Here is a 27,134-nt window from a genome sequence, read left to right on the forward strand (position 1 = left end):
ATATATAGGAGCAACAACAAGAATGCTCGCCTCCCGCCTTGCTGAGCATCAGGAAGATATAGCTAAAGGAAGATGCTCTACAGAACTCGCTAAAAAAGTTCTCGAGCAAGGATACAACCCGTTATGGCCCAGAACGGCAATAATTAAATGCTGCAACAATCGAAGACTTGTGTTCATCTGGGAAGCGCTTCTCACGGCCACTTCAGAAGCATGCAATGTTCCCACCCTCGATCTACCCGGGGTGTGGATTGCCTTGTATCGGCGCCTAAAAAACGAAATGCGCCCAACATCGTATCGCCAAACGCGGTAGCATCTCCACGCATGCGCCGCTAACATCTTAAAATATAAAGATTCGAAATATCAAAATTATTCGCACGTTCGTAACGAAATTTCCGGACGCTTGTTTGAATTTAAATATTATGTTCTTTTGGAACATCCTGCACGTTCGCTTTCTTAAAAACTTGTTCTTTTCGCCTGATGACGACGGTTATACAAACGTCGAAAGTACTTGTGTGAATACTAAATGAAGTTTATTAACGCCGTACTCAGTGAATTTGTACTCAGAAGCTAGACAAATATTGGCGTGAGTTATTTAAATTTATTTTTATTCATTTACCCAGTAATTACAATTCATGAAGTGTCATTTTACCTCTAATGCATCTAATACTGCTGCTTTCTACACAGTAGCTGCTCTCTACACGTGTGACTGGTCCGCATAAGTACTGTACATTATGGCGCCAATCCAGTCACACACACCTGTATTTGTATGGGATGTGTGTGATGGGTTGTCATGATGACATCATCACGCCAGGTACTTGTATATGGACATATCTGCATGTGGGTCTGGAGACAGATAGAGGAGCAGTGTCTCAGTTCTTAAGACCATCAGAAATATGTGTATTCTGATGGTCTTAGGTGACCCCCGTAAAAGGGCCGTTCAACATCCAAAGGGGTTGAGAACCACTGATCTAGAATGTCTAAGAATATTTGTGTGGATGTGTTGAATGGTATAGAAGCCTTTACCCAACATACGTACGTATTTTGACTTTTACGTATGTAGAGATAAAATATATGTAGTTGGCCGGATGGCCGAAGAGTGACATCGTTGGCCCATCATTTTGGGGGATTCAGAATCAAATTCAGGTGGAGAATCCTAGGAATTCTTTGTAAATGGATACATCTAGAATCCTCTCTCGCCACTCTGCCTTTGTCAACCTAGACGATACCGTTACTGGCTTGGAAAAGACTCAAGAGTCCATGACTCAAAAAAGTCAAAAATGAAAAATATGTATAATTTTTAAATGTTTTTGAAGTTTGATTTAACTTCTAAACATAGAATTTTTTTCAAAAGTATATAATATAGAAATAGATTTCCACCTAATCTTTTGACATTTCTTCTTTCAAATTCAGAATGTGCAAAATATAATCCAGAAAATTTCTCCATGACTCTGCTAATTAATCAAAGTGTGATGATTTTTTCATTGAAAATATTCTAAAACTTAATGTTTTAAAATTAGTTATATAAGACAGAATGCGTGTACTTTTAACAGTAAGAAAATGCAGCATTAAAAGAAATAATTAGACAACCATTGAAGGCAGAGCTTTCATCCTCCTGTTGATGACCCATCAGAATTGTCATAGAGCAGTTGCATCATTTATCCATTTTATTTCATTCTGCAGCATTTGTTAAAGAATATGTTTTGAGGAAAATAACTCATAACACTGAAATGTATTATTTATTTATTTATTGAAAATCTTTTCAAACATAAATATGAAATTTAAGTAGAATTTGAACCTGAGATTGCAAGGAAGAGTACATTGATAATTTCTCCGCAGTGTAAATTATTTATAGTAATTCGTTGTTTCGGATACATTAGCCTTCCACTTTTATGACCTAATTGATTTCTGGAAAACAATTGTATCATATATCGGCATGTTTCCCATAATTAGCTCAGCAATAACAAGTTAAATATAGTTTTAACTCTAATTTTTCCCAAGATGGCCAACAAAATAACACAATGCTCAAATACACCATTTCATATAATCATTACAGAAAATTTATACATTACAAAAATGGAAGATCACAAAACCAGTGGTTTTAAAGTAGGGATCTGTCATGTTGTTTTTTTATAGTTTTGAAAATAATGACATAATATATAAATATAACTGTTAGTGTACATTGGTTGGTAGAGTTCTAATAAAATAATAATTAAACAAGTTTTTGCTAGTTTATTTTATAAATTTAATTTAGATTGTATATTTAAATGTGTGTTCCATTCTGTTATTGAATAGACCCAAAGACAATATATAATTGGATCAAAAGTAATAATCAAATTAAATAAATGGTACTTTCCATTAAATTGACTCATCAAATTTTTACATTTGGTCCAGATAATGCAAATATAAATGTAATGTGAATGTTGTTACAAAACAACAGTAGTTTTATAAATATTTTGCCATATAATTATTTTTAATTTCTTGTCATCACAAATTTTTTATAAAAAGTCTACTCTACCAGTTTATGGCCAATTACGTTCCTGTAGTCCAGAAATTAGTTGGCCGTATTAATCTGCAATCTTAAACAATACATTGTAAAATACGCATCTACCGAACCAAATTTTTGTCGAAATAAGAATTTGGCTAAATGTGTGTCTAACTTAGGTGGTGATATATGCAATATATTTGGAATACATCTGTATAACTTAGGCATCGGGATCCAAATCTAAAAAATGAAACATTTAGTTTACCGTCAAGTTTATACGGCTCCTTTGGACTCATTTATATACTTTCCAGCAATCCGATGTACTTGCCGATCCCAAATCTAACGAGATCCGTTTATTAAACTAAATTGGATTTTTGGAATGTCCCGTGGCAGTAAAAGTAGCAATTAATGGATAGATCAGTTTAATGGGGACGTACCAAGTAAATTTTTGCCAGTCAACGCGGTTAGCTATTTTATCATTAAATTAATATAATTTGTTGATTTTTTATAAAAATTCTAGTATGTTCATGTATTTTATAATATATTATTGCATAATTTTATTTTCAAGGACAAGAAACAAAAATCAGTATATTTAATCTATTAAACTGTCCGTAGTTGCTGATTCTACCAGTAGATTAGTTTTAATTCTTAATCATTTTCATGCAGTGTTAATTATTTCTTTTCTATTTTTGTATTTAATATAATTAACTGTAATTCTATTCTAAAAATATTATTATTATTATTTTTGTTTAGGTCAGTGCCAAAGATGTTAATAAATTTCAATTAGTAAGTAGTCATATTATTGCTATAATAATTTAAATAACCAAAAATAATGTTGTTAGTATTTAAGATAATAAATTAAGAATCTTAAGAATGAAATTTGGAATAAATCAGAATTTGAAAGAATAATGGTAGGGTTTGATGGGAGAAACTTGTAATCTTTTGTCTCTCAATAAATTAGTTAGGTTATAAAAATTCATAATCTAACTGGATAGATAGATCACAAAAATCACACCTTTAAAATTCCAGCAATGAATTTAATAAAACAATAACGTTTTCGATCAGCTTCACCTTTTCACTGCTCAACTAAGTTTCCGTTATTTATTTATTTTAGAATTCTTGTTCTTGTTTTTAAATTTTTGCATTTGTGTTCTACTTTTCTGTTCTATTGTAACTGAAGAAGGTCAGTGAAGATGATCAAAAATGTTATTATTTCATTAAATTCATTGCTGGATTTTTAATGGTGTGATTTTTGTGTCCATAATCTAACTTCAGTAATTCCAATTTGTCTTTTTGAACAAAGTAAAAAGATAAATAGCTTGACAAGATGGAATTATGAAGGTGCCCTAAAAATGGCAAAGGTAGCGGAACAAAACAGTAAATACTTTATGGAACAAAGTTATTGCCAAAAATGAAAAATGTGTCTTATTTTTATTTAAAAACCAAACAAACCTTTCGATCAACCCAAAAAGTAGCCAATGTAAGTTGGATACAGTGGAAGATAAAACTTGACCACTTTTGTTGCACATGTAAAGAAATCAACTTAAATGTGTATATTTTGACACAAATATTTAAAGAAATTTGCTTGCATTAACTGTGAGAATAACACAAATTTCAACACTCGATAATAATCCAAATGACTTTGACGATTAATATGCATGTAAAATAATGTTATAAGCCTGGTAGATTATCCGAGTTGTTGCCTCTTTTCAATTTTCTCTATTTTTTGTTACTATTTTAATCCATTACTACGCAAACTTTACCATAGTATTATATAGCAGGTGGCATTACTTTACGGTGCCATTATTTTTTACAGGCTTACGCAAATCTCTTGAAAGGTAACATGGACGGTCTGAAGAAGAAAGATAAAAAGAAGATAATATCAAAATCTAAAGCTACTCAATAAATTCTGTTCTTGTAAATGAATTTTGTAATGATTAAAAACTCATTTTGTAAACAAATATTTTCTACATTCTCAATTCTCATCACACTTAAACTGATCATTGTTATTTATTTGCGTGTTTGATCATTATGAAAATTTTAGATTTTCAATTTTGTACCTGAAGAAAATATAAATAAAATTAATTATCACGAAATGTTTGTTGGCAATCCACTTTTATTTTAAATAATATTTAATTAATTACAGATTCACATCCATGTGCTTGGAAATAATTAATGTACGGTACCTTGCCAAATTATTAGACCCACTGACTAAAATCATACTTTTTGTACTATTTTCTTCTCTGTTTCATAATATTGTGTAAGGAATGAGTATTTTTTTTACTATTATATCACAAACACTTGTAATAAATTTTTTATATGGCAACTGTAAATAGACAAATCAACTTTCTACTACAAAAAGAGAAATTGAAAGTTCTTACTAAGGCATGGCACCATAGTCCATTGATAACAAAAGTAAACAAATATATAAAGTGTATTCTTTATTATGTAGAAGTACTACTGGCTGTTAAGAGTGGTCATACAAAATGAGCAGTTGATTTTGAAAGTGGGGCAAGTCCATTTTATGCTATTGCTAGATATTTAATGGTTGCATTTGAATAAGTTTAAAAATATTTGTAAGCAGTAATACTTATTTTATATTTTTTTGGTGTTGTTTCATGTAAATTTAATATGCAATAATGATTATCTGTGTTAGGTGAAAAAATCATGATTTTGGTATGTGCCAATGGACTTACCTCACTTTCAAAAGCAATGATTTGTTGAAAATGTTGATTTTCTTTGAATGAAATGTAATTATAATAACAAAAAATTGAATATTTTATTTATTTACATATTTATTTTATTTCAACATTTCATACTTCTTTCAAAAAGCTACAATAAAACAAAAATAAATTTCTTCACTTCTCTTAACCTGTTACCGGTGCATTACATGTAAATGCACCAGTAACAGGTTAACAGAAGTGAGGATTTTTACTCCAGTGCTGAAGTAGAGATCAACTTTGTATTTAAAAATAAATTTATTTTTATATCAAAAAATGGATAAAATAAGAAAAATATTCAGTAATAAGTTGCATGCATATATAAACCACATTCATATCCAGCAGAATTAAATAAATAAAAAACTTAAACCAATACCTTAATATTTGCTGAGAGATTTTTAATGTAACAAACGTTTTCGATCTATTCGATAGATCATCTTCAGGTTAAAAAGAATATTTCTTAAGTGGAACAACAAGTTCAAAAATATTAATAACCAATAACATTTCCATTAATAAGAATAAGTAATACATTGTAAATGATACAAAAATGTAAAATAAATAAAATATATAAAATATTTAGAAACGATAAAGGGTTGGTTAAAAAAGAAGATAAGGTGGGTTTGTATAAGATTCCCTGTGAGAACCAGCTAATAGGTATAAAAAAAGATTATGTAGGGGTTACTACTAGAAACCTAGGTATAAGGATCAAAGAACACAGGTATGATATTAGAAAAGGTTCTAATACAACAGTATTAGCCCAGATGGCGCAAACGGAAGGATCCTTGGTTCGATGGAATGAAGTGGAAATCCTAAAACAGATACACTCTCCAACTTTGGCAAGAATGGCTGAAAAGATAGAAATTTACAGAAGCAAGCTTAAAGAAAAATGCATTAACGCAAGGGACGCAGAGGGTCTTCCCTCGGCTTGGAAGTATGCCGTTAAAAACTTAGAAGAGGTGCGTGAGCTCTAGTATGTTTTAAAGGGAATTATGTCTAGATAGAATAAACAGTATTAATATTTGGTACGAGTAATATGTTATTTATTTTACATTTTTGTATCATTTACAATGTATTAGTTATTCTTATTAATGGAAATGTTATTAATATTTTTGAACTTGTTCCATTTAAGAAATATTCTTTTTAACCTGAAGATGATCTATCAAATAGATCGAAAACGTTTGTTACATTAAAAATCTCTCAGCGAATATTAAGGTGTTGGTTTAGTTTTTTATTTTTGCATGCATATAATTATATTTCTTAGTTTCGATGGTGCAGATTTTTAAAGTATTCACGATGAATGAGTAATACATAGGAAAATAAATCCATTATATCTTTATATTTTTATTTAGTGGACTTGCCCTACTTTCAAAATCAACGGCTCAAATAATGATTTTCATTTTTAATTTTTTAATTATAAAATTTTTATAACTAAAAGTTACCTTTTGTTTTCCTAATGTTTACCTATGTTTTCAAATAACTAAAAGTTATTTGAAAACATAATAAACACAAATATTTTAATAATTCTACCAAATAGTACAGTTACAAACGAATGGGATTTTGAATTATCAGAATTTGAATAAATGAGAATTTCCTTTATCAATATTTTACACGGATCTAATAATTTGGCAAGGTATGTTGGAAGTTTTTTTAAAACTTTGTGTTATTTATTGGTCCTGCTTTTGAATTTGGTAATTCCTAATCTTTTAATGCATTCGTTGGCAAATGTTTGATAATTTCTTTTAGTGATATTGCTTTCAAATTATAATAGATTTTTGTCTTTGAGAATTTTCCATCTTCGTAGAGCAAATCTTAATTCTTTGAAGCAGAATTGTAATTAATGAAAAATTTTGAAATTTTTTTCAAAAGTAAATTTAATGTAGTCTACATACTGTGGTTTTAAATGTTATATATAAGTATACATTTAAAAAAATAAGGCATGGGACATATTTGTCCAAATCTGTGTCAATGGTACAGAAGATGAATTTATTACTTTTAAAGGTTCCTTAAGACTTTCTAATTCAGTAAAAAAATTTTAATAAAAACATCCAATGAACATTTTATTTAAAAAAAAAAAACAATATCAGTTTTCATGTATAGTTCGAAGCAGTTTCTGTCACTGGTCAAACACAAATGAACTTGGCAAGTCGTGCAGATGACATTTATTCGGTTGTTTTTCTGGGTGCATTTTCTGCAGAATTTTTTCATGCATATAGTGTCTGGTAAAACTTGAATATAATAACAATTTACCATTTTTAGACATCACAGTCCAAAAGTCTCATAACAGCTTAAGTTTTAAAAAGTATATTAAACCATGTAATGTAAGGAAAGTCATTAACTATCATTCCAGTTAACGACTTTCATTCCAATTAAAACACATACAAGCAATTACCTTGAACAAACTAAAGAAATAGCCCACATTTATAAAATCTTTCAACTAAACGACTATCCAAATAAGATACTTGAAAACTAGCTTACCAACTCAAATGACTTATAAAAAACTTACATTCCCACAATTTTTGAAAAAATTAGAAACTATTAAAACTACATAACAACTCTGCAGCAACCCTAGTAAACTGATTACCAAATCAATTACCGAACATACTCTCTAATGTCAATTGTAATCAACAATGTAAGTTACTTTTTAAAAAAATTTTGTTAAAATGTTATATGTATCATTCTGTATAATGTAACCTATATCTATTTTTTTTTTTTTTTTTTTTTTTTTTGTAAAGCCTAAGGACTGAAGAGGAGTCATTAAGACCCAAAATGCATTTCCTTTAATAAAAAATACATAAATCAACTGTTCCTTGTGTGATGTGTTACTGAAGAAAGAAATCTACTGGCTTTTAACTCTTTAAAGTCTATAAAAACCCAGTAATGGAAACCTAATTAAATGAAAACATTGTTCGCAGAAATATCAAGATCATTGAAAGGTCAAAAATATTACTTTATTTTAGATTTCCTGTCTGAAATTTTATTATTTTCCTGTCTATCAGGTCCATTCCACCCATAAATTCATTGTAGATCTGTGCAATGTTTGGACACTAGTTTCTTCTCTCTTTCTTTTCTCCCTTTGATGTCTTTCTCATCCAAATCATATTCTTCATTGTTCTGATCAATACACAACAATTCATCAATTTCTCTTATAAAAGTTTGAATTGTCTACTGCACTATTTACTTGCCATGGTTTCATTTTTGAATGTTTCATGTAAAAAACACTAACACTAAAATTTAAAATCCATAATAAACATTGACTTAGAAACTTTAATCCTTCTGTAACCCTTCACACAGAATGGGACAGCCCTGTACCAATTACTTACTCTGAGTGATAAATCCTGCATTTCAAGAAAAAAAGAACCCACTGGGATTGCCCCCACAATTCTAAAGATAACAACTTCCACAATTATTGCAATAGAAAAACAATATTTAATTTTAAAGAAATGGGACACCTGTGTACCATCTGCTTCAAAGGGTTAAAACAGGTATCTTAAATGCTATCTACTATTTTGTTGCATATATCAATTCACTTTTTTCCAAACTATATTTTATAGTTATAGAAATGCTGAAGACAAAGACATTCTCTCTCTCTCTCTCTCTCCAACGAAAAAACCTAAAACAACGATCTAATGAAATGTCGATGTGATCTGGACAAAATGTCACAAAATTTGCATATTAACTATTTTAGCAGATATATGTCAACAAATGACTTGTCATTTTCTGCACACTTCAAATGTTTATGTAGATTTGATAAGTGGCTTTGAAATTATCTTTGGAAGTTTTATGTTGGACTCTAAACAGACCGCATCGTAGAGGATCTCGCAATTCAACACCTCGTCTGGAGACATTGCTATCGAGCTTAAATAATATTTTTTCTTTGTAAATCTTCAATCCCCAATAGATTATTGCTCTCCTGTTTAGGGCTATGTTATAATTTAATATCTTATTAAATACATTTTTAACATTACAAAGTTGTTCTTAAGAGGTTGTGTAGTAAAGGAAATTCTAGATTCTATTTTGTGTATTAATAGGCATTTAATAGATAGTACTTTGCCTTCTACTGAACATTCTCTTTAAAGAAGGGTATGCAACACCTCTAGTGGAGAAAACTCACAAAACTGGCAACAAGGAATCTCCATTCCTTGTTGCCAAATGTTGTTGCCAGAGAGTAATGGGAAGGCTTGTTTATTTTTTGTAGGCTATGGTCTGTATATACTGTATTCTATTGGTCATGCAACTCCCTATCCCTGCCACATTCAAATTTTACTAACTCCTCTTGCTCCCGACAACGGCACCAAGATGGCCATTTGATTACTTTTCTGCTAGATTTTGACAGCTGTTTACATAAATAAGGACTTTAATATGTGGCTCAAAAATAATAATAAGAGTGCTAGTACATTAAACAAATGAAGTGGGATATTTTCCTCTTGCTTTTAGTTGTTTGTTTTGACATGATTCCCGCATTCTTCACTTTTGTAAAAAAAATGCAGTCTGATTATAATGTACAAATGAATAATTTTCACTGCTAGTGCACTTCTACGACCATCCAACCTCACTAACCATGGATCGGCTAGGACAGAATTCACAATGTTCAAAAAATATTTTAATCAGAAATTATTTCAATTGTATATTTAACTATTACATCAATGTACATATTTAGTATGTACTGCACATATATAATATACAAAATAGTATGTTAACAATATAACTTAATNAAAAAAACTAATAGGTAGGTTTAAAATTAATAAATACAAATGTATTCTGACAGTGAATGAGTTAATTATGCTTTCTATTTGCAAAATTCCTCAACCTTAACACAAAATAAGAAAAAAAGTGAATTTTTAAGAAATTTGCGGGATTTCCCGGAATAAGAAAAATTTTCCCGGGATATTTTCTGGGTTAAAAAAACAACTGGGATCCCGGGATTCCGGAATCCTGTTTGAGAAACCCTACTTATGACGCTTTTCATTACTTCTTGTAACTCTTGTGGCAGCATCTTTGTTGCATATTTGCCAATGAATCATACAGTGACTTTTGGTGACTTATTCAGTACCAAATGTTGAAATTCAGATTGACATCCTAGCATAGCTGGAGCACCATCTGTGCAAATACCACAAACCTTTTCCCAAGAGATCTTATGCTCTTTCAGAAATGAACCAACTGTGTCAAATACATCATGTGCAATAGTTGTCATCTCAAGAAGTTTGCAAAAAAGAAACGCATCTTTAAAGTCGCCATCATTAATATATCTGGCATAAACCAGTAAATATGAACGGTTTGCAATGTCTGTAGCTTCATCAAGCTGGATACTAAATATTGGAAGTGGAGCAGATTTAATTTCCTGGATTACCTGATCAAGAGTATCAGCAGACATGTCATCTATTCTTTTGTGGACAGTGTCATTAGGTAAGGAAATAGCACTCAATTTCGTAACAAATTTGTCTCCGATCATAACTTGAACAATGTCTTTGGCTGCCGGCAACAGTAAATCCTCAGCAATGGTGTAATGTTTTATAGCTCTGGCGATTCTGAGGGCCACCAAATATGAAGCTTCAATGGCTGCTACATTTTGTTTGTGGTACTTGTCACCAGTGTCAAATCTGGCTTTTTTGAGTATATCAGCTTTGCTTCTAAAATAGTTGGTATCCTTGCCAGCAAAGCTCGGATGCTTGCTATCAAAATGGCGTTTTAGTTTGTTCAGCTTCATAGATTCGGCTGATAGAACTTCACAACAAATAACATATTGCAGTTTCTCAATTCCTGCTGTAATTATTGAGGTAAATCCATACCGTAAAAACTCCTCACTATATTTTTTTTTCTTAACGTACTTCTCTACATGATCCATTGTCATGGGATGGTTTGCTAATGAAAATAATATATAACAATAGCTTTAATAATACAAAAGATAATACATGGCATAGTTCAGTCAATACAGTTTATTAATTAAAGTTTCCTATGATTTACCATTCTCTGTGTTGTTTTTTACATACCTGTTACTATCACAAAGGGGCAGTATTCACATCAACCACAGCTGAATATAAAAAGACCAATCAGCATCCAGATTAAGTTCCCATGGTACAGATATTTTTTTTTCAATAGTTGATGATTTTACAGTACATGATTTTTCATTTACCCAGCTTCTGAGTACAAATTCACTGAGTACGGCGTTAATAAACTTCATTTAGTATTCACACAAGTACTTTCGACGTTTGTATAACCGTCGTCATCAGGCGAAAAGAACAAGTTTTTAAGAAAGCGAACGTGCAGGATGTTCCAAAAGAACATAATATTTAAATAACGCGGTAGCATCTCCACGCATGCGCCGCTAACATCTTAAAATATAAAGATTCGAAATATCAAAATTATTCGCACGTTCGTAACGAAATTTCCGGACGCTTGTTTGAATTTAAATATTATGTTCTTTTGGAACATCCTGCACGTTCGCTTTCTTAAAAACTTGTTCTTTTCGCCTGATGACGACGGTTATACAAACGTCGAAAGTACTTGTGTGAATACTAAATGAAGTTTATTAACGCCGTACTCAGTGAATTTGTACTCAGAAGCTAGACAAATATTGGCGTGAGTTATTTAAATTTATTTTTATTCATTTACCCAGTAATTACAATTCATGAAGTGTCATTTTACCTCTAATGCATCTAATACTGCTGCTTTCTACACAGTAGCTGCTCTCTACACGTGTGACTGGTCCGCATAAGTACTGTACATTATGGCGCCAATCCAGTCACACACACCTGTATTTGTATGGGATGTGTGTGATGGGTTGTCATGATGACATCATCACGCCAGGTACTTGTATATGGACATATCTGCATGTGGGTCTGGAGACAGATAGAGGAGCAGTGTCTCAGTTCTTAAGACCATCAGAAATATGTGTATTCTGATGGTCTTAGGTGACCCCCGTAAAAGGGCCGTTCAACATCCAAAGGGGTTGAGAACCACTGATCTAGAATGTCTAAGAATATTTGTGTGGATGTGTTGAATGGTATAGAAGCCTTTACCCAACATACGTACGTATTTTGACTTTTACGTATGTAGAGATAAAATATATGTAGTTGGCCGGATGGCCGAAGAGTGACATCGTTGGCCCATCATTTTGGGGGATTCAGAATCAAATTCAGGTGGAGAATCCTAGGAATTCTTTGTAAATGGATACATCTAGAATCCTCTCTCGCCACTCTGCCTTTGTCAACCTAGACGATACCGTTACTGGCTTGGAAAAGACTCAAGAGTCCATGACTCAAAAAAGTCAAAAATGAAAAATATGTATAATTTTAAAATGTTTTTGAAGTTTGATTTAACTTCTAAACATAGAATTTTTTTCAAAAGTATATAATATAGAAATAGATTTCCACCTAATCTTTTGACATTTCTTCTTTCAAATTCAGAATGTGCAAAATATAATCCAGAAAATTTCTCCATGACTCTGCTAATTAATCAAAGTGTGATGATTTTTTCATTGAAAATATTCTAAAACTTAATGTTTTAAAATTAGTTATATAAGACAGAATGCGTGTACTTTTAACAGTAAGAAAATGCAGCATTAAAAGAAATAATTAGACAACCATTGAAGGCAGAGCTTTCATCCTCCTGTTGATGACCCATCAGAATTGTCATAGAGCAGTTGCATCATTTATCCATTTTATTTCATTCTGCAGCATTTGTTAAAGAATATGTTTTGAGGAAAATAACTCATAACACTGAAATGTATTATTTATTTATTTATTGAAAATCTTTTCAAACATAAATATGAAATTTAAGTAGAATTTGAACCTGAGATTGCAAGGAAGAGTACATTGATAATTTCTCCGCAGTGTAAATTATTTATAGTAATTCGTTGTTTCGGATACATTAGCCTTCCACTTTTATGACCTAATTGATTTCTGGAAAACAATTGTATCATATATCGGCATGTTTCCCATAATTAGCTCAGCAATAACAAGTTAAATATAGTTTTAACTCTAATTTTTCCCAAGATGGCCAACAAAATAACACAATGCTCAAATACACCATTTCATATAATCATTACAGAAAATTTATACATTACAAAAATGGAAGATCACAAAACCAGTGGTTTTAAAGTAGGGATCTGTCATGTTGTTTTTTTATAGTTTTGAAAATAATGACATAATATATAAATATAACTGTTAGTGTACATTGGTTGGTAGAGTTCTAATAAAATAATAATTAAACAAGTTTTTGCTAGTTTATTTTATAAATTTAATTTAGATTGTATATTTAAATGTGTGTTCCATTCTGTTATTGAATAGACCCAAAGACAATATATAATTGGATCAAAAGTAATAATCAAATTAAATAAATGGTACTTTCCATTAAATTGACTCATCAAATTTTTACATTTGGTCCAGATAATGCAAATATAAATGTAATGTGAATGTTGTTACAAAACAACAGTAGTTTTATAAATATTTTGCCATATAATTATTTTTAATTTCTTGTCATCACAAATTTTTTATAAAAAGTCTACTCTACCAGTTTATGGCCAATTACGTTCCTGTAGTCCAGAAATTAGTTGGCCGTATTAATCTGCAATCTTAAACAATACATTGTAAAATACGCATCTACCGAACCAAATTTTTGTCGAAATAAGAATTTGGCTAAATGTGTGTCTAACTTAGGTGGTGATATATGCAATATATTTGGAATACATCTGTATAACTTAGGCATCGGGATCCAAATCTAAAAAATGAAACATTTAGTTTACCGTCAAGTTTATACGGCTCCTTTGGACTCATTTATATACTTTCCAGCAATCCGATGTACTTGCCGATCCCAAATCTAACGAGATCCGTTTATTAAACTAAATTGGATTTTTGGAATGTCCCGTGGCAGTAAAAGTAGCAATTAATGGATAGATCAGTTTAATGGGGACGTACCAAGTAAATTTTTGCCAGTCAACGCGGTTAGCTATTTTATCATTAAATTAATATAATTTGTTGATTTTTTATAAAAATTCTAGTATGTTCATGTATTTTATAATATATTATTGCATAATTTTATTTTCAAGGACAAGAAACAAAAATCAGTATATTTAATCTATTAAACTGTCCGTAGTTGCTGATTCTACCAGTAGATTAGTTTTAATTCTTAATCATTTTCATGCAGTGTTAATTATTTCTTTTCTATTTTTGTATTTAATATAATTAACTGTAATTCTATTCTAAAAATATTATTATTATTATTTTTGTTTAGGTCAGTGCCAAAGATGTTAATAAATTTCAATTAGTAAGTAGTCATATTATTGCTATAATAATTTAAATAACCAAAAATAATGTTGTTAGTATTTAAGATAATAAATTAAGAATCTTAAGAATGAAATTTGGAATAAATCAGAATTTGAAAGAATAATGGTAGGGTTTGATGGGAGAAACTTGTAATCTTTTGTCTCTCAATAAATTAGTTAGGTTATAAAAATTCATAATCTAACTGGATAGATAGATCACAAAAATCACACCTTTAAAATTCCAGCAATGAATTTAATAAAACAATAACGTTTTCGATCAGCTTCACCTTTTCACTGCTCAACTAAGTTTCCGTTATTTATTTATTTTAGAATTCTTGTTCTTGTTTTTAAATTTTTGCATTTGTGTTCTACTTTTCTGTTCTATTGTAACTGAAGAAGGTCAGTGAAGATGATCAAAAATGTTATTATTTCATTAAATTCATTGCTGGATTTTTAATGGTGTGATTTTTGTGTCCATAATCTAACTTCAGTAATTCCAATTTGTCTTTTTGAACAAAGTAAAAAGATAAATAGCTTGACAAGATGGAATTATGAAGGTGCCCTAAAAATGGCAAAGGTAGCGGAACAAAACAGTAAATACTTTATGGAACAAAGTTATTGCCAAAAATGAAAAATGTGTCTTATTTTTATTTAAAAACCAAACAAACCTTTCGATCAACCCAAAAAGTAGCCAATGTAAGTTGGATACAGTGGAAGATAAAACTTGACCACTTTTGTTGCACATGTAAAGAAATCAACTTAAATGTGTATATTTTGACACAAATATTTAAAGAAATTTGCTTGCATTAACTGTGAGAATAACACAAATTTCAACACTCGATAATAATCCAAATGACTTTGACGATTAATATGCATGTAAAATAATGTTATAAGCCTGGTAGATTATCCGAGTTGTTGCCTCTTTTCAATTTTCTCTATTTTTTGTTACTATTTTAATCCATTACTACGCAAACTTTACCATAGTATTATATAGCAGGTGGCATTACTTTACGGTGCCATTATTTTTTACAGGCTTACGCAAATCTCTTGAAAGGTAACATGGACGGTCTGAAGAAGAAAGATAAAAAGAAGATAATATCAAAATCTAAAGCTACTCAATAAATTCTGTTCTTGTAAATGAATTTTGTAATGATTAAAAACTCATTTTGTAAACAAATATTTTCTACATTCTCAATTCTCATCACACTTAAACTGATCATTGTTATTTATTTGCGTGTTTGATCATTATGAAAATTTTAGATTTTCAATTTTGTACCTGAAGAAAATATAAATAAAATTAATTATCACGAAATGTTTGTTGGCAATCCACTTTTATTTTAAATAATATTTAATTAATAGAAATACAGTATTGTATTTTTATAGCAATTCCGAGCTGCAATTTTCAATCATATATTCTCTGATATTTAACTCTCGATCTCAAATTAGTAGTCCCCGTACATCGTGCTTTTTTGATAACAACAGTGTCGTGCCGGTCATCTGTCAGGGTCGCCAACCGGTGGTCCGTGATAGCCCCACTTATAGTCTGCAAGAACATTTTGATGCTTAGTGGAGAAATTTGGGCATCGATCAACTCGCGATTATTGAGAAAGATATGCAAAATGCTTTTGATTTTTCTCACTGATTGAGGGTTTCTTATTCGAATCTAAAACAAACACGAAATGACTATTATCGATAAATAATAATGTCAATAAATCAATAAATAATATTACGAGTGCGATTGCCGTCTTTCGTGGAAAACAGCCGAGAATCTATAAACTTATTTCAAACAAGCGGCAACAAAGTAATTAAACAATTGAATTCCATATTAATAAAGTAAAATGTAACTTTTATGATTATTATTCTATAGATGTTTGTATCGTTTTAAAATGTATGATAGTGGTCCGCGGGATTTATAACTGTGAATTTAGTGGTCCGTGAGGTCAGAAAGGTTGGAGACAGCTAATCTATGTAACTCTGTCACAATTGCTAGAATATAAGGTCGAAGAACTTCCGTAAGAAGTGTGTCGAAAAAGCGTCTAGAGTAAAGCTTTGTCAGAAGACCGGAACTGTCAGCGAGTCGAGCCACATTGGTTACTGCTGTAGCAGGTTTGTTAATATAGAAATCGTTTGATCTTCGTGTAATAATGCCTTCTAAGTATTATGTTCCTGGGTGTAAAAGTGACTACGCCTCTTGTAAAAAAATCTTAACATAATAGTTACTTATTTCTTTTTTGATCCGAGTGAAGCGGGTCCAAAGACGAGTCCATCTCGTTCTTCTATTTTGCACGATGTTCCAACTCCCTTTTCAAAACTGAACTTGTCTTTTCTTTTGAATCATTAACAAACTTTCTCTCTCTCTCTCTCCCTCTCTCCTTCATTCAAGTATTTTGTATTTTTTCTTTTATTATTTCTCTTAATAAACTATTTATTTTCTAAAAGCTCTAAAATTTCGTCTTTCTTTTCTCCATATATGCTAGAATACATCTTTATTCGTTGATTCTTGTTAATACTTCCGTGATCCCTCATACATATGTCATTATTTAAATCTCACTGAAAATATTCTATTTATAGACGAGCAGCTTGTTTTGAGCATATTTCGTTCCAACTGATCATGATAAGATTGGTTAATAGTTTTGTCATCTTTAACCGTTTATCTTATGCTTTTTTTCCAGCTAAAAAACATTTGATATTTCTTATTCGGGTAACATTTTCTACATAACTTACTAAACATTAATAAATGTAGAAATAATAGCGAGATCTTCCGAATCTTCGCGACTTCAATTCTTTAAAAGAATACAGTAAACAAAAATATTGTTAATGAACACTGAGATAAGGCTCGTAATAACACTAGGATCTCCTGTATGGCCGAGTAAGTTTTGTAGAAAAAGCAAATGTATATTTTTCTCCGATTATAAACTAATTTCAATTACTCGTCATTTCATCGTTATTGTTTCTGTTTACGCACTTCACATTAGCAATAATATTTAACTGATAATTATTCTGATAAAATAGGTATTTTTAATTAATAACATGGATTTTATTATTACTATAATCGAAAAGTAAATCAAGCATTGATATTTTTTCTGTAAAATATTATTTATGCGATCCTGTGTTTATACGTGAACGTTGATTTTATTAACAAAACAATTTGAATATGTAAACTTTCAATACAACGTGACTGACAAGAGGCAAAGTCGAAAAATATTTCTAGTTATTTCCTTGTTATGTTAGTGATAAGATANTTTTTTTTTTTTTTTTTTTTTTTTTTTTTTTTTTTTTTTTTTTTTTTTTTTTTTTTTTTTTTTTTTTTTTTTTTTTTTTTTTTTTTTTTTTTTTTTTTTTTTTTTTTTTTTTTTTTTTTTTTTTTTTTTTTTTTTTTTTTTTTTTTTTTTTTTTTTTTTTTTTTTTTTTTTTTTTTTTTTTTTTTTTTTTTTTTTTTTTTTTTTTTTTTTTTTTTTTTTTTTTTTTTTTTTTTTTTTTTTTTTTTTTTTTTTTTTTTTTTTTTTTTTTTTTTTTTTTTTTTTTTTTTTTTTTTTTTTTTTTTTTTTTTTTTTTTTTTTTTTTTTTTTTTTTTTTTTTTTTTTTTTTTTTTTTTTTTTTTTTTTTTTTTTTTTTTTTTTTTTTTTTTTTTTTTTTTTTTTTTTTTTTTTTTTTTTTTTTTTTTTTTTTTTTTTTTTTTTTTTTTTTTTTTTTTTTTTTTTTTTTTTTTTTTTTTTTTTTTTTTTTTTTTTTTTTTTTTTTTTTTTTTTTTTTTTTTTTTTTTTTTTTTTTTTTTTTTTTTTTTTTTTTTTTTTTTTTTTTTTTTTTTTTTTTTTTTTTTTTTTTTTTTTTTTTTTTTTTTTTTTTTTTTTTTTTTTTTTTTTTTTTTTTTTTTTTTTTTTTTTTTTTTTTTTTTTTTTTTTTTTTTTTTTTTTTTTTTTTTTTTTTTTTTTTTTTTTTTTTTTTTTTTTTTTTTTTTTTTTTTTTTTTTTTTTTTTTTTTTTTTTTTTTTTTTTTTTTTTTTTTTTTTTTTTTTTTTTTTTTTTTTTTTTTTTTTTTTTTTTTTTTTTTTTTTTTTTTTTTTTTTTTTTTTTTTTTTTTTTTTTTTTTTTTTTTTTTTTTTTTTTTTTTTTTTTTTTTTTTTTTTTTTTTTTTTTTTTTTTTTTTTTTTTTTTTTTTTTTTTTTTTTTTTTTTTTTTTTTTTTTTTTTTTTTTTTTTTTTTTTTTTTTTTTTTTTTTTTTTTTTTTTTTTTTTTTTTTTTTTTTTTTTTTTTTTTTTTTTTTTTTTTTTTTTTTTTTTTTTTTTTTTTTTTTTTTTTTTTTTTTTTTTTTTTTTTTTTTTTTTTTTTTTTTTTTTTTTTTTTTTTTTTTTTTTTTTTTTTTTTTTTTTTTTTTTTTTTTTTTTTTTTTTTTTTTTTTTTTTTTTTTTTTTTTTTTTTTTTTTTTTTTTTTTTTTTTTTTTTTTTTTTTTTTTTTTTTTTTTTTTTTTTTTTTTTTTTTTTTTTTTTTTTTTTTTTTTTTTTTTTTTTTTTTTTTTTTTTTTTTTTTTTTTTTTTTTTTTTTTTTTTTTTTTTTTTTTTTTTTTTTTTTTTTTTTTTTTTTTTTTTTTTTTTTTTTTTTTTTTTTTTTTTTTTTTTTTTTTTTTTTTTTTTTTTTTTTTTTTTTTTTTTTTTTTTTTTTTTTGTAAAGCCTAAGGACTGAAGAGGAGTCATTAAGACCCAAAATGCATTTCCTTTAATAAAAAATACATAAATCAACTGTTCCTTGTGTGATGTGTTACTGAAGAAAGAAATCTACTGGCTTTTAACTCTTTAAAGTCTATAAAAACCCAGTAATGGAAACCTAATTAAATGAAAACATTGTTCGCAGAAATATCAAGATCATTGAAAGGTCAAAAATATTACTTTATTTTAGATTTCCTGTCTGAAATTTTATTATTTTCCTGTCTATCAGGTCCATTCCACCCATAAATTCATTGTAGATCTGTGCAATGTTTGGACACTAGTTTCTTCTCTCTTTCTTTTCTCCCTTTGATGTCTTTCTCATCCAAATCATATTCTTCATTGTTCTGATCAATACACAACAATTCATCAATTTCTCTTATAAAAGTTTGAATTGTCTACTGCACTATTTACTTGCCATGGTTTCATTTTTGAATGTTTCATGTAAAAAACACTAACACTAAAATTTAAAATCCATAATAAACATTGACTTAGAAACTTTAATCCTTCTGTAACCCTTCACACAGAATGGGACAGCCCTGTACCAATTACTTACTCTGAGTGATAAATCCTGCATTTCAAGAAAAAAAGAACCCACTGGGATTGCCCCCACAATTCTAAAGATAACAACTTCCACAATTATTGCAATAGAAAAACAATATTTAATTTTAAAGAAATGGGACACCTGTGTACCATCTGCTTCAAAGGGTTAAAACAGGTATCTTAAATGCTATCTACTATTTTGTTGCATATATCAATTCACTTTTTTCCAAACTATATTTTATAGTTATAGAAATGCTGAAGACAAAGACATTCTCTCTCTCTCTCTCTCTCCAACGAAAAAACCTAAAACAACGATCTAATGAAATGTCGATGTGATCTGGACAAAATGTCACAAAATTTGCATATTAACTATTTTAGCAGATATATGTCAACAAATGACTTGTCATTTTCTGCACACTTCAAATGTTTATGTAGATTTGATAAGTGGCTTTGAAATTATCTTTGGAAGTTTTATGTTGGACTCTAAACAGACCGCATCGTAGAGGATCTCGCAATTCAACACCTCGTCTGGAGACATTGCTATCGAGCTTAAATAATATTTTTTCTTTGTAAATCTTCAATCCCCAATAGATTATTGCTCTCCTGTTTAGGGCTATGTTATAATTTAATATCTTATTAAATACATTTTTAACATTACAAAGTTGTTCTTAAGAGGTTGTGTAGTAAAGGAAATTCTAGATTCTATTTTGTGTATTAATAGGCATTTAATAGATAGTACTTTGCCTTCTACTGAACATTCTCTTTAAAGAAGGGTATGCAACACCTCTAGTGGAGAAAACTCACAAAACTGGCAACAAGGAATCTCCATTCCTTGTTGCCAAATGTTGTTGCCAGAGAATAATGGGAAGGCTTGTTTATTTTTTGTAGGCTATGGTCTGTATATACTGTATTCTATTGGTCATGCAACTCCCTATCCCTGCCACATTCAAATTTTACTAACTCCTCTTGCTCCCGACAACGGCACCAAGATGGCCATTTGATTACTTTTCTGCTAGATTTTGACAGCTGTTTACATAAATAAGGACTTTAATATGTGGCTCAAAAATAATAATAAGAGTGCTAGTACATTAAACAAATGAAGTGGGATATTTTCCTCTTGCTTTTAGTTGTTTGTTTTGACATGATTCCCGCATTCTTCACTTTTGTAAAAAAAATGCAGTCTGATTATAATGTACAAATGAATAATTTTCACTGCTAGTGCACTTCTACGACCATCCAACCTCACTAACCATGGATCGGCTAGGACAGAATTCACAATGTTCAAAAAATATTTTAATCAGAAATTATTTCAATTGTATATTTAACTATTACATCAATGTACATATTTAGTATGTACTGCACATATATAATATACAAAATAGTATGTTAACAATATAACTTAAATAAATATAAAATGATTCAAGTTATAATTACTGCTTAATGTAATTATTTAAAATTTAAATGATAAATTATCATTTATCATTAAATTTCTATACTCATTTTAATACTTAATTTTATTTGTTTAACAAATAATTTATTGTACATAAAAATGTATTTTTAGAGTAAAAAAGAGAATGTTTGTTATTTTGGTTTTTACATTTTGAATATTTCATGATTAGATAGGAAGCATTTTTATATCTTTTCTTAAAATATGTACAAGTTTTATTTTATTATTATTTTAGTGTATTTAGTTCAGTGTTTTCAACGAGAAAGATTATTATTTATTCTCTTAAAATTTTAACTATAATTTAGAATTTTGTTAAATCTTCAATCCAAAATAATATAAATTTCCTGTGAGAAAAAGTGGGAGTTGATTCTATAAAATTTTAAGTTCTTGAACTTGGACAAAAAATAAATTGAAAGAATACGGACAAAATTACAAATATTGATTGTATCACAATACTTATTAATTAAAAGAGTTCATTAACTTATTTCAAAAATAAAAGAATCTCATTTATTAATTTATCAACTGATAGAAACAGCTATTAATATTGCAATTAAGAATTTAATAATGTAATAATAAAAGAATAAATTTAGAAATCTAAAATGAAAAATTGTTTTAAAAATACAGAAACAAAAATGCATTAATACAAAAAGAAATTTTTATGTTAAGACAAAAATGAGTTTGCTTATGTTTATAGTGAATGTATATCAGTTATATGTATCATCACAGACTACAAGAATGTTTAATTACTACATAATCTTTTTTAGAACTTTATATAATAATAGCCCTACAGAAAGTATGAAATATTTAAAAATTATCATGTGTAAGATTTGTTTTCACATAATGCAGTTATCTTTTGAGATTTGGAGGTTAATTTATCATCTAGTTTTGTCAGATTTGCCGTCGTTAATCATAGATACTCGTAATTATTTATTGTCAAATTCGTCAAAAATTACTTTGAAAAATCAGCATATTTTGTATTTAATCAATCATTTTTCTGTTAAGAAAAGTTTCATTCACACTTATTTTTTTATAGATTGTTTATCTACAAAAATAATACATCTGTAGTTAAGTAGCAATAAAGGCATCATATATAACACTATTGCATGCTTAATTATTTGTGAAAAAATTAAATTACATTATAAAAGAGTTGATTTATATAAAGTCAATATTGATTGAAATATTAAAAGCATTTTTAAACATCAGACTTTGATAAGTGATTATCTGAATATTTGTGATCTTAACATTAGATCCGAATGGAGATATTTGTTAAAACAGGTATCTTAAATGCTATCTACTATTTTGTTGCATATATCAATTCACTTTTTTCCAAACTATATTTTATAGTTATAGAAATGCTGAAGACAAAGACATTCTCTCTCTCTCTCTCTCTCCAACGAAAAAACCTAAAACAACGATCTAATGAAANGAAAAAATTAAATTACATTATAAAAGAGTTGATTTATATAAAGTCAATATTGATTGAAATATTAAAAGAATTTTTAAACATCAGACTTTGATAAGTGATTATCTGAATATTTGTGATCTTAACATTAGATCCGAATGGAGATATTTAAGGGCACGTGGTTAAAACCAGTGTAAACCAGTTCTAGTTTTGATTACCTTTGGATTTATTTCTGTGGATTGTTATGTGTTTTGTTGGTAACTTTTGTTATTTTGTGTTTATTGCATCTTTTGGTGAATTGATTATTTTTAATTCTTGAATATACAGATCATGGTACAACTGAATAGGGCCAAACTAGTAATTTGGCTGAAATGCATATTGTAAGAAGTGTGTTAATAAATAAAACATTTTTAGACTCAAAAATTAAATTTTTGCAGTTGCTACCGTATGAGGCTCTCCTATAGCGTGGAGCAATCGTCAACTGCAGTGCCACCTAACAGGAACAATTGTCGTTAGTAACTTTTTCGTGGAGTTGCACGACCAGTAGAATATACAAACCATGATGTAAGTCATTCATGTAGACCAGGGGTCCCCANCAATTCTCATCACACTTAAACTGATCATTGTTATTTATTTGCGTGTTTGATCATTATGAAAATTTTAGATTTTCAATTTTGTACCTGAAGAAAATATAAATAAAATTAATTATCACGAAATGTTTGTTGGCAATCCACTTTTATTTTAAATAATATTTAATTAATTACAGATTCACATCCATGTGCTTGGAAATAATTAATGTACGGTACCTTGCCAAATTATTAGACCCACTGACTAAAATCATACTTTTTGTACTATTTTCTTCTCTGTTTCATAATATTGTGTAAGGAATGAGTATTTTTTTTACTATTATATCACAAACACTTGTAATAAATTTTTTATATGGCAACTGTAAATAGACAAATCAACTTTCTACTACAAAAAGAGAAATTGAAAGTTCTTACTAAGGCATGGCACCATAGTCCATTGATAACAAAAGTAAACAAATATATAAAGTGTATTCTTTATTATGTAGAAGTACTACTGGCTGTTAAGAGTGGTCATACAAAATGAGCAGTTGATTTTGAAAGTGGGGCAAGTCCATTTTATGCTATTGCTAGATATTTAATGGTTGCATTTGAATAAGTTTAAAAATATTTGTAAGCAGTAATACTTATTTTATATTTTTTTGGTGTTGTTTCATGTAAATTTAATATGCAATAATGATTATCTGTGTTAGGTGAAAAAATCATGATTTTGGTATGTGCCAATGGACTTACCTCACTTTCAAAAGCAATGATTTGTTGAAAATGTTGATTTTCTTTGAATGAAATGTAATTATAATAACAAAAAATTGAATATTTTATTTATTTACATATTTATTTTATTTCAACATTTCATACTTCTTTCAANTTTTTTTTTTTTTTTTTTTTTTTTTTTTTTTTTTTTTTTTTTTTTTTTTTTTTTTTTTTTTTTTTTTTTTTTTTTTTTTTTTTTTTTTTTTTTTTTTTTTTTTTTTTTTTTTTTTTTTTTTTTTTTTTTTTTTTTTTTTTTTTTTTTTTTTTTTTTTTTTTTTTTTTTTTTTTTTTTTTTTTTTTTTTTTTTTTTTTTTTTTTTTTTTTTTTTTTTTTTTTTTTTTTTTTTTTTTTTTTTTTTTTTTTTTTTTTTTTTTTTTTTTTTTTTTTTTTTTTTTTTTTTTTTTTTTTTTTTTTTTTTTTTTTTTTTTTTTTTTTTTTTTTTTTTTTTTTTTTTTTTTTTTTTTTTTTTTTTTTTTTTTTTTTTTTTTTTTTTTTTTTTTTTTTTTTTTTTTTTTTTTTTTTTTTTTTTTTTTTTTTTTTTTTTTTTTTTTTTTTTTTTTTTTTTTTTTTTTTTTTTTTTTTTTTTTTTTTTTTTTTTTTTTTTTTTTTTTTTTTTTTTTTTTTTTTTTTTTTTTTTTTTTTTTTTTTTTTTTTTTTTTTTTTTTTTTTTTTTTTTTTTTTTTTTTTTTTTTTTTTTTTTTTTTTTTTTTTTTTTTTTTTTTTTTTTTTTTTTTTTTTTTTTTTTTTTTTTTTTTTTTTTTTTTTTTTTTTTTTTTTTTTTTTTTTTTTTTTTTTTTTTTTTTTTTTTTTTTTTTTTTTTTTTTTTTTTTTTTTTTTTTTTTTTTTTTTTTTTTTTTTTTTTTTTTTTTTTTTTTTTTTTTTTTTTTTTTTTTTTTTTTTTTTTTTTTTTTTTTTTTTTTTTTTTTTTTTTTTTTTTTTTTTTTTTTTTTTTTTTTTTTTTTTTTTTTTTTTTTTTTTTTTTTTTTTTTTTTTTTTTTTTTTTTTTTTTTTTTTTTTTTTTTTTTTTTTTTTTTTTTTTTTTTTTTTTTTTTTTTTTTTTTTTTTTTTTTTTTTTTTTTTTTTTTTTTTTTTTTTTTTTTTTTTTTTTTTTTTTTTTTTTTTTTTTTTTTTTTTTTTTTTTTTTTTTTTTTTTTTTTTTTTTTTTTTTTTTTTTTTTTTTTTTTTTTTTTTTTTTTTTTTTTTTTTTTTTTTTTTTTTTTTTTTTTTTTTTTTTTTTTTTTTTTTTTTTTTTTTTTTTTTTTTTTTTTTTTTTTTTTTTTTTTTTTTTTTTTTTTTTTTTTTTTTTTTTTTTTTTTTTTTTTTTTTTTTTTTTTTTTTTTTTTTTTTTTTTTTTTTTTTTTTTTTTTTTTTTTTTTTTTTTTTTTTTTTTTTTTTTTTTTTTTTTTTTTTTTTTTTTTTTTTTTTTTTTTTTTTTTTTTTTTTTTTTTTTTTTTTTTTTTTTTTTTTTTTTTTTTTTTTTTTTTTTTTTTTTTTTTTTTTTTTTTTTTTTTTTTTTTTTTTTTTTTTTTTTTTTTTTTTTTTTTTTTTTTTTTTTTTTTTTTTTTTTTTTTTTTTTTTTTTTTTTTTTTTTTTTTTTTTTTTTTTTTTTTTTTTTTTTTTTTTTTTTTTTTTTTTTTTTTTTTTTTTTTTTTTTTTTTTTTTTTTTTTTTTTTTTTTTTTTTTTTTTTTTTTTTTTTTTTTTTTTTTTTTTTTTTTTTTTTTTTTTTTTTTTTTTTTTTTTTTTTTTTTTTTTTTTTTTTTTTTTTTTTTTTTTTTTTTTTTTTTTTTTTTTTTTTTTTTTTTTTTTTTTTTTTTTTTTTTTTTTTTTTTTTTTTTTTTTTTTTTTTTTTTTTTTTTTTTTTTTTTTTTTTTTTTTTTTTTTTTTTTTTTTTTTTTTTTTTTTTTTTTTTTTTTTTTTTTTTTTTTTTTTTTTTTTTTTTTTTTTTTTTTTTTTTTTTTTTTTTTTTTTTTTTTTTTTTTTTTTTTTTTTTTTTTTTTTTTTTTTTTTTTTTTTTTTTTTTTTTTTTTTTTTTTTTTTTTTTTTTTTTTTTTTTTTTTTTTTTTTTTTTTTTTTTTTTTTTTTTTTTTTTTTTTTTTTTTTTTTTTTTTTTTTTTTTTTTTTTTTTTTTTTTTTTTTTTTTTTTTTTTTTTTTTTTTTTTTTTTTTTTTTTTTTTTTTTTTTTTTTTTTTTTTTTTTTTTTTTTTTTTTTTTTTTTTTTTTTTTTTTTTTTTTTTTTTTTTTTTTTTTTTTTTTTTTTTTTTTTTTTTTTTTTTTTTTTTTTTTTTTTTTTTTTTTTTTTTTTTTTTTTTTTTTTTTTTTTTTTTTTTTTTTTTTTTTTTTTTTTTTTTTTTTTTTTTTTTTTTTTTTTTTTTTTTTTTTTTTTTTTTTTTTTTTTTTTTTTTTTTTTTTTTTTTTTTTTTTTTTTTTTTTTTTTTTTTTTTTTTTTTTTTTTTTTTTTTTTTTTTTTTTTTTTTTTTTTTTTTTTTTTTTTTTTTTTTTTTTTTTTTTTTTTTTTTTTTTTTTTTTTTTTTTTTTTTTTTTTTTTTTTTTTTTTTTTTTTTTTTTTTTTTTTTTTTTTTTTTTTTTTTTTTTTTTTTTTTTTTTTTTTTTTTTTTTTTTTTTTTTTTTTTTTTTTTTTTTTTTTTTTTTTTTTTTTTTTTTTTTTTTTTTTTTTTTTTTTTTTTTTTTTTTTTTTTTTTTTTTTTTTTTTTTTTTTTTTTTTTTTTTTTTTTTTTTTTTTTTTTTTTTTTTTTTTTTTTTTTTTTTTTTTTTTTTTTTTTTTTTTTTTTTTTTTTTTTTTTTTTTTTTTTTTTTTTTTTTTTTTTTTTTTTTTTTTTTTTTTTTTTTTTTTTTTTTTTTTTTTTTTTTTTTTTTTTTTTTTTTTTTTTTTTTTTTTTTTTTTTTTTTTTTTTTTTTTTTTTTTTTTTTTTTTTTTTTTTTTTTTTTTTTTTTTTTTTTTTTTTTTTTTTTTTTTTTTTTTTTTTTTTTTTTTTTTTTTTTTTTTTTTTTTTTTTTTTTTTTTTTTTTTTTTTTTTTTTTTTTTTTTTTTTTTGTAAAGCCTAAGGACTGAAGAGGAGTCATTAAGACCCAAAATGCATTTCCTTTAATAAAAAATACATAAATCAACTGTTCCTTGTGTGATGTGTTACTGAAGAAAGAAATCTACTGGCTTTTAACTCTTTAAAGTCTATAAAAACCCAGTAATGGAAACCTAATTAAATGAAAACATTGTTCGCAGAAATATCA

General features: G+C 25.1%; 2 protein-coding genes across 2 annotated transcripts in view; one reads left to right on the top strand and one right to left on the bottom strand.

The window, feature by feature from the left end:
* The window catches only part of LOC111637085 (signal recognition particle 14 kDa protein-like), a 14,428-nt gene extending 8,867 nt beyond the window's left edge, over nt 1-5,561 (top strand). The window contains exons 4-5 of the mRNA XM_023382494.1: nt 3,236-3,268; nt 4,299-5,561. Coding sequence (XP_023238262.1) covers nt 3,236-3,268; nt 4,299-4,388 — 123 coding nt within the window. The 3' untranslated portion in view covers nt 4,389-5,561. The remainder of the gene's footprint in view (nt 1-3,235; nt 3,269-4,298) is intronic.
* A 4,658-nt stretch (nt 5,562-10,219) lies between these two features.
* Nucleotides 10,220-11,044, bottom strand: LOC111637081 (zinc finger BED domain-containing protein 5-like). The gene has a single exon (XM_023382489.1). It carries the CDS (start codon nt 11,042-11,044, stop codon nt 10,220-10,222), a length of 825 nt encoding a protein of 274 aa, XP_023238257.1.
* Between the last annotated feature and the right edge of the window lie 16,090 nt (nt 11,045-27,134).

The sequence above is a fragment of the Centruroides sculpturatus genome, unplaced genomic scaffold (genome assembly GCF_000671375.1).
Source record: "Centruroides sculpturatus isolate CEXI.00-Female unplaced genomic scaffold, Cexi_2.0 scaffold776, whole genome shotgun sequence".
NCBI classification, from domain to species: Eukaryota; Metazoa; Arthropoda; class Arachnida; order Scorpiones; family Buthidae; genus Centruroides; species Centruroides sculpturatus.

Coding starts and splice junctions, on each gene's coding strand:
- LOC111637081 (XM_023382489.1), bottom strand. CDS start 11,044: ATGGATCATGTAGAGAAGTACGTTAAGAAAAAAAAATATAGTGAGGAG.